The sequence below is a fragment of the Microtus oregoni genome, unplaced genomic scaffold (genome assembly GCF_018167655.1).
Source record: "Microtus oregoni isolate MIOR12 unplaced genomic scaffold, Mior012 000030F_ref0000283, whole genome shotgun sequence".
In the NCBI taxonomy this organism is placed as follows: Eukaryota; Metazoa; Chordata; class Mammalia; order Rodentia; family Cricetidae; genus Microtus; species Microtus oregoni.
Window position 1 is genome coordinate 13,770,683 of NW_024543089.1, and position 7,277 is coordinate 13,777,959.

The window sequence follows — 7,277 nt, forward strand, 5'->3', positions numbered from 1 at the left end:
GTGTGTGTGTGTCTGCATGTAACACTCTTGCTTTTATACTACAGTGTGACTGTGACCTAGCCTAGGCACGACTTTGAAATGATTGCCTCAGTCAAACAAGATGAAATCTTCAACCCCATGTGCTTTCCTCAGCGTTCAGTCCTATCTTTCATCTAGTAGTAGACTAACAAATGCTTACAGAGACAATAGATGTTAAGTGGGGATTCTAAGTAAAGAGGCCTGCAATAGTGAGAAAGACTGCTGACGGCAGAAGGTGATGTTGCCTGCAGTCCCACCATACCTGAGTGAGTTCTGCAATAGGGAGATGGGTAGATTGGTATCTGGGCAAGATTTATTTCATCTTAGCATCATACACATGTGTGCAGAGAGTATAAATAATTTTTGGAAGGCAATCATGTATAAAATTGAAAGTTTAAAATAGGAATAGTTTAAATATATAATTCAAGTTCTAGGATTTTTCCATTAAATTTACTAAAAAAAAAGTGATCTCAAGTGCTAGAAAATCTAGTTACAACTTAAAATTCTACCAATTAATTTGCTAAGTGAATCAAAATATACCATAAAAAGCAAGGTATTTTGAAAATATTAAGAGCCCGATAGTAGTCTCTATACAGATATGAACATATGTACAAAAGATTAAATTATGTAGTGGATACTTTTATTCTTGCAGTGGCTAAATCACTAACATGAGGAAACAAGGGAAGGAAAGGTTTACATCCCACAGTTTGAGTGGACAGTCCACTACGGTGGGGAAATCGGTAGCAGGAGCATGTAGCTCATCACATTGCACACAAAGTCAGGAAGCTGAAGGACAAACTCTGGTTGGTGCCCATCTCACTTTCTCACATTTATTCCCAGGACCCCAGCATATGGAATAGTCGCACCCATATTTAGAGTGAATAGCCTCACTTCATTCAACTCCAACTAGAAACTTCCTCAAAAATATGCCAAGAGGCATGTTTCATGTTGATGCTACATGTGTAGAGTTGACCACTAAACATTGTGAATGGTAAAAAAAAAAAAACAAAGAGAATGCTGTCCACATGTGGGTAATCTTATTTTTTATAAAAATCATAATTTAAGGAATGATGATGTTAACTTTTGCCATATTGATAAATCAAGGGAATTGTACTTCTATCCTCTTCCTGTTTCGTTTTCTTTTGTCTGTTTGCTTTTTTCTTCTAAACCTGAGAATTAAACTGGCATAAGATGTATCAGTTGGAGAGAATAAAGATGCCAGCATTTATTTAATATGTTTTATATGTCAAAGAGTATTTTCTCAGGAAATAAGAATCAAACAATTATAATTGAACTTTTATGAATTAATTTAAAGAAGGGCAAGAGAATAATAGTATGGCCAGGCCATGGGCTTGGCATTGGCTAGTCAATGGGGTAAAGAAATGGCATGGAAAATAAAGACCATGTAAAATTTTACCGTTGCCTCATCTGCCCTTTGGTGTATTCCCATGGGACCCTTCTCCCCATCAACAGGAAGAGGAATGTATTCTTGCACCTGTTGCTGTCCGAGTATATTTATTGCTAAGAGTCAATATGTAAAGTACCACATTTTGAGATCATAGAATCGTAATTTCATCAAGTAGGTAGAATCTTATTTATTAGAATTATAAAATTAATTTTCAAAGTCTGTTGCTCAATAATATATTATAGTTGGGTTTTGTCTCTTACTTGTTATTGTCAACCTACTCCACTATGACAAGAACTCTAAAAAGGGGAGACATTTCTCAAGCCCAGAGCCTTACACGGTGTTATTGAGAGTGGCAGGACAGCAATGGAAACTACAGTTGTGCTCAGGGGTCCTGGCACTGAACGACGGTGCTTCTACTCATGGAACGGAACCCAGCACTGTGGGCCTTACAGTTGCTGCAGGTGTGGGTGATCAGATTTCCTCCTGGTACCCGTGTCATTAGAGGGTGATGAGAACGTTGTGCTGCAGGGATGGATGCGTGACTCCTGCTCCATCTGCTCTCGGCCTTAGAAAAACAGCCACAGCCAATTCCTCTTCCTTCAATGGACCTCTCATAGTTTTCTGTCATTCTAAAACTTAGGTTACCATAGAAAACAAAAAATAAATGCTATCATCACATAATTTAAGGGCATATTTAAGATGTACTTGTTATTAAAATTCCCTCCACGAACAAGGCCCCACCATACAAAATACACACATGGTTATCTGCAGAATGGATGGGTTTCAGTGTTGGGGACTCAAATGGAGCTCAATCAGGAAGAGGTTTGTAGCTATCCTAAAATGTGTACGTCTGTTCTTCTTCGCTGGTGATGGTGCACAGCCACAGAACGTGAGATTCATAAAGCCAGGGAGATCTTTATTACTCTCAGGCGTTCACATATTCCTTTTGGGTCACCTTTAGCTTTAACTTAACTGGTGCAAAAATTGTTTTGTTAGTCTAAAACCACTTTCCATCAAAACTTCCTTTGGCCAGGCATTTCCCTGCGCCTCTCAGCTTACATTGTTTTTTGTATGTTAGGGGTCACAGAAACAGATATATTTACATCTAAAGCAAATGCAACAGTAAAGTCGAAATCTTGGAAATTTGTGGTTAGAAAACCTGGAAGATCATTCAAAACTTGGAAGTTTGGACCACAGAACCTTTAACTCTGTAATGTGTGAGAACAGACACTGAGAAGTTCTTCCCAGGAAAAAGATGTAGTTTTATGCCTTTAAAGTATTCTTCACTTTTAATATAATTGAGACTGCCTACACTTAATTAATTAAATGTCACAACTCCAATATAATTATTTTATGAATAATTATTTTAGCTGTCTTATGTTTAATCACCAAGCCATTTTTCAATATTGATGACAATCTTAAATCTATAATTTTTGATTCATGGACCTTATATAATTCTCTTAAAATTTTGGTAGGGAATAAAATATTTTCTAAATAGTCTTTTCTTAATATGTTAATTTTAATTTCATTATGTAGCATATAAAATTTAATTACTAAATTTTTTATTGTGGCTGCTCTTAATCGATTGCAATAACCAATACTTATACCCACTTATGCTCATGTTTGAAATGCACAGTCTTTGGGAAATTCACAAACCATTTTGTGGTATCTAAAATAAAAATATTATTTTAACTTGTCCATTGTCTAAAAATAAAATATAAAATATTGTAGATATCTAAGAAATAAATAGTAAATCAGTCTAATATTTGAATACATCCATTTTTAATTAATTATATGAACATATGCTCTTATAATTGGAATAACATAATATAGGAAAATAAATGTTTATTTTGTTATTATTTTGTGTTTTTAAGTATCACTGGAAATGTTTTATTGTGTAAATATGTACTCAGAAATCTTCCGTGAAGTCCATAGTTTTGGCAGTAATCTTTTTCTTATTACAATGTGTTATTTGCCTGGTTAGTTGAGCTGATTGGAACACAGGACAGAGCTGATGTAGATTATGGTATCAATTTCTAGGTAAGCCAATTAGCCTTGCTCTGTTTCCCTGACACATGAGAGGTTTAAATAACTTAGAAAGAAAATGTAAATGCATTACCGTGAGTTTATTCTCACTGTAGGTACAAAGAAAACCCAAATAAAACAACAACAACAACAACAGTATCCTAAGGCCTACATTTATACCAATCCCTGATAGTAGAGTCAGCATGAAAAGAAACAAGACTCGATCTGGCCCTCTGCATCCAAAGCCCGGGTTCTTCGGAGCTGCCCCAGCCATAGCGCTGTATAATGACCTGCCTTTTCTTTTTATAGTTACAGCTGAGGGGCTCCAGCTGATAACCTGCCGGAAATTACCGCAGGCCTGGTGGGAAGCATCTGAGGAGAGCAGTCATGTTTTCACTTCATGAGGAAACCATTAGCAAATCACTGCTGTTCTGTAAATTACCGGGCTGCTTAAGTCTCGCCTGAGAAACGGCTGTCTCTTCCTAAGGAGTGCGGGTGGAAGGGCTCTCACAGCAAAGAACCTGTATTTAAAACAAAGCTGTTCCCAGAGTCCAGAGACCCTGAGACAGTATTTCTCGGGGGAAACAAAACTAATGCTCCTTTGTTACTAAAAAAATGCGTATGCTCTGGAAAAGTCAGACTCCTTGGACTGATTTGGGACCATTTGTGGTGCAATGTGTAGAGGCTTCTGAGGTTGAAAAGAAGAAGCTGAGTGTTGATTTGTTTTGAAAGAAAAAAGGAGACAATTTTGGAAATCAGAGACTTCTGAGCCTAAACTTTCTGTCTTCAAAATCGCTCCACACGTCTACTCAACCTGAATAGGACAGAGGGTTAGGAACAAATGAGTCTGATGATCCCAAGATTGGCTTAGAAAGTCATCCTGAAAGGAAGCGGCTCAGGGCTTTTCATTTGACATTGAGGTAATAGGCCCACACTGAATCTGAGAAACAAGGCCTTTGGTTCGCCAGCGTGACTGAGGGGGGTCACATTCAAAAATCTACAAATGTGGTGACGTGTATACAAAAGATCCAGTCTGGCTTGCCTTTTTCAACAGTGCCAGGATAACGGGACAGAACTGGTTTGTTTCTTTTCGGTAGCAATAAGATGAAAAGGCAGAAGCAAGAGGAACAACTGCTTAGAAAATGATGCCAAAACTCAGCCCCTTATTCGTAAAAGGAGGGCTTGGTAACACAATGACAGATCTTCATCAAGTCTATTGACTAAGTAAATCTCCTACAACTTAAGGGTCTTTGCTAATAAACAGCAAATGCTTCCAGGTAGCTGAGTTTTATGATCAAACTATTAACAACACCAGTATTCAAAGGCCAGATTTTTAGAATACTTAAAAGTTGTAGCAACAATTAATCAGGAGAATATTATTTATATATTATATGTTAATATTATCCATCAGGAATCATTTATTCAGGAGAAATGCAATAAATGTGGCTTTGTGGTTTGGAATAAAAATCCTCCAGGAAAGGGTTAAAGGAAATGGTGTATTTCATGCTGAAGATGAGTAGATTAGGAAGTGGTTTTTAACATTCTTTCAGCATTTTTGAACAAGTACTTATTGCATAACTACAGAATCAGAAAATATGTTAAGCATTTTCTCAATTTATCTAAGTGTGAGGAATAGCTACTAGCATTCTGATACAAAAAAGGGAAGTTGTTCGCCACATACAGGCGTACCTGAAAGTATTAGAGTTCATTTCTCATGTCTATCAGACATTAGTGAGGGCTGATTGTTAGTGAGGTTAGAGGGCAGAACATAAACCAACTTCCACAAGATGGAACATAGACAAATGCTCGTGAAAAAAAGAAGATGACGTGCAAGATAAAGGCAGATAACCTAATTGGTGTTATGTGAGTCAGCTGAAAACAATTTTGGATCTTGAAGCTCTGCTATATTTTCCTCTAATTGGAAGTGGATAAGTGCAGGGCAACAGGATTAAGAATATGAGGCACAGTTCTCGCCTCAACTGTCAATGTCTGTGCTGGCCCATCCCAGTGTGGAGCAGCGAAGAGCAAAGTGAAGAGTCCCTGCTACTAGCTGGAGACAGAGGGTGTGCCGCTGTTGGGAGACAGCTAGGAGTCGACAGCTCGAGATTCATTTTCAGTCTGAAGCCCTTAGCTCATGACGCAGAGGAATCCCTAGCTCTGGTATCAAAGCAGACAAAGAACCTTCACAGAGACCAGGAGTAGTCTGGTGGCAAAGGATCCCCGACAGGAGTCACAGGATACAAGGTTGCTTAGGTTCGTTAGAGAAACCTTTTGTTCAAGTCCTGAGATCTTCATTCTAAAAGATAATACCTTTTTGTATATAAATCTGCTTTAGTGAGCAAATCTCAAAATAAACTATTGTTATTAGACAAACCAAATCTCACAAAGCAGTTCTGGCAATTTGGAGTTTGGTACTCAAAAAGTTGCCTAGTTCCCTTATGTCTGATTCTGTGGGGAATGCAGATATAGGAGAACTTCGGATATTTCAAAGAGTATTCGCTAAATTCCAAGTGTTTGAAGATCTGCTGTACAGTTTGTCACAGTGAGTGATCTCTTAGTTACATTTCCACACGTTCATGATTCCAGAACTGCTCATCACTTGGATTATACTTCAAACTCCACGTGACTTTCCTAATGATCCTTTAAGGAATACTTGGACCAAGCATCTGTCATACTGTGGAGACAATCTGTTTTCTTTGGCAACTTATTATTAATGTAAAATGAGAGTCCATATTGGTCCTTGCTCATGTAGGCAGTTCACATGAATAACATGAAGGTAAAAGTGAAAAATGATGAGCACTGGTTGATTTCCATGAGTTTGAACATCTGAGTGCACATATCTGGTTTAAAACAATTAAATGAGTATTTTCTCAAGTCGAGATTGGAATAGTTAGAATAGGATCATGCTTGCATCTGACAGTCCTATGAAAGTTGTCTCAGCTCTTCCTTACCACTATGCTTTTCCCATTTATAGCCACTGAAGAGCAAGAAAATGAATCTGCACCTCTGTCCTTAAGACCTGAAAGCAAGTCACAGTTAGATGACTGCCCAAGAGACTCTGGCTGTTACGTCTCCTCAGGAAACTCGGATAATGGCAAAGAGGACCCAGAGGCAGAAAATCTGCCTGACATGATACAGAAGATGGTCATCACAGAAGCCAGTGACTGAATCGCATCTCCATGTATATGGAGTTCCATTGGAGCACTGCATCTGCTACAAGATCAAATAGAAGTGTTCCAAATACATCCCCAAGTGCAAAGTGTTTTAATGTGACTGCACATGTAAATGTATATCTCTAAATTCCCAGTGAGTGTGTGTAATGTGTGTATTTATTAAATACTATGTGTTAAAGTTCATCTGCCTATATTAGAAAAAAAGACATAATGCAAAATACCATGGTAGTGTGTGTTATATGCTGTTCTTGCCTTTATTTCATAAGTGTAAAAATACAGTGATGAAAACCGTGTATCTATATATATATCATATATATCTATATATATATATCATTGGGATATTTTATAGATGAGATTTTAGTTGGACTGACTTCTACAGGTGAACATACACTCATTTTTTTTAATTGTTGGAAAATGTAGCCTGAAATTAGATACTTTGTTCTGAACAAGGGTGGATTTTGAGTGACAATATCCTGTTTATTTCTTACTCTGTTATCTGATATGCAGATAGAGTTAACCATATACTTTCTGTTTTTATTTAGTAAAAATAATTGTAGATATGTTTTATTTTTATATGTAAATATTTTTAATTTTTTTCATCCCTAATAATAATAATAATAAAAATATACCATGTACATATTATATTGTCTAGA

At 37.0% G+C, this 7,277-nt stretch overlaps 1 protein-coding gene across 1 annotated transcript in view; it reads left to right on the forward strand.

Moving 5' to 3' along the window:
• Samsn1 (SAM domain, SH3 domain and nuclear localization signals 1) overlaps positions 1–6,888 on the forward strand; it is a 29,047-nt gene extending 22,159 nt beyond the window's left edge. Inside the window, exon 7 of the mRNA XM_041678598.1 lies at positions 6,426–6,888. Within this exon, the coding sequence (XP_041534532.1) occupies positions 6,426–6,619 (194 nt within the window). The 3' untranslated portion in view covers positions 6,620–6,888. The remainder of the gene's footprint in view (positions 1–6,425) is intronic.
• The last annotated feature ends 389 nt before the right edge of the window (positions 6,889–7,277 follow it).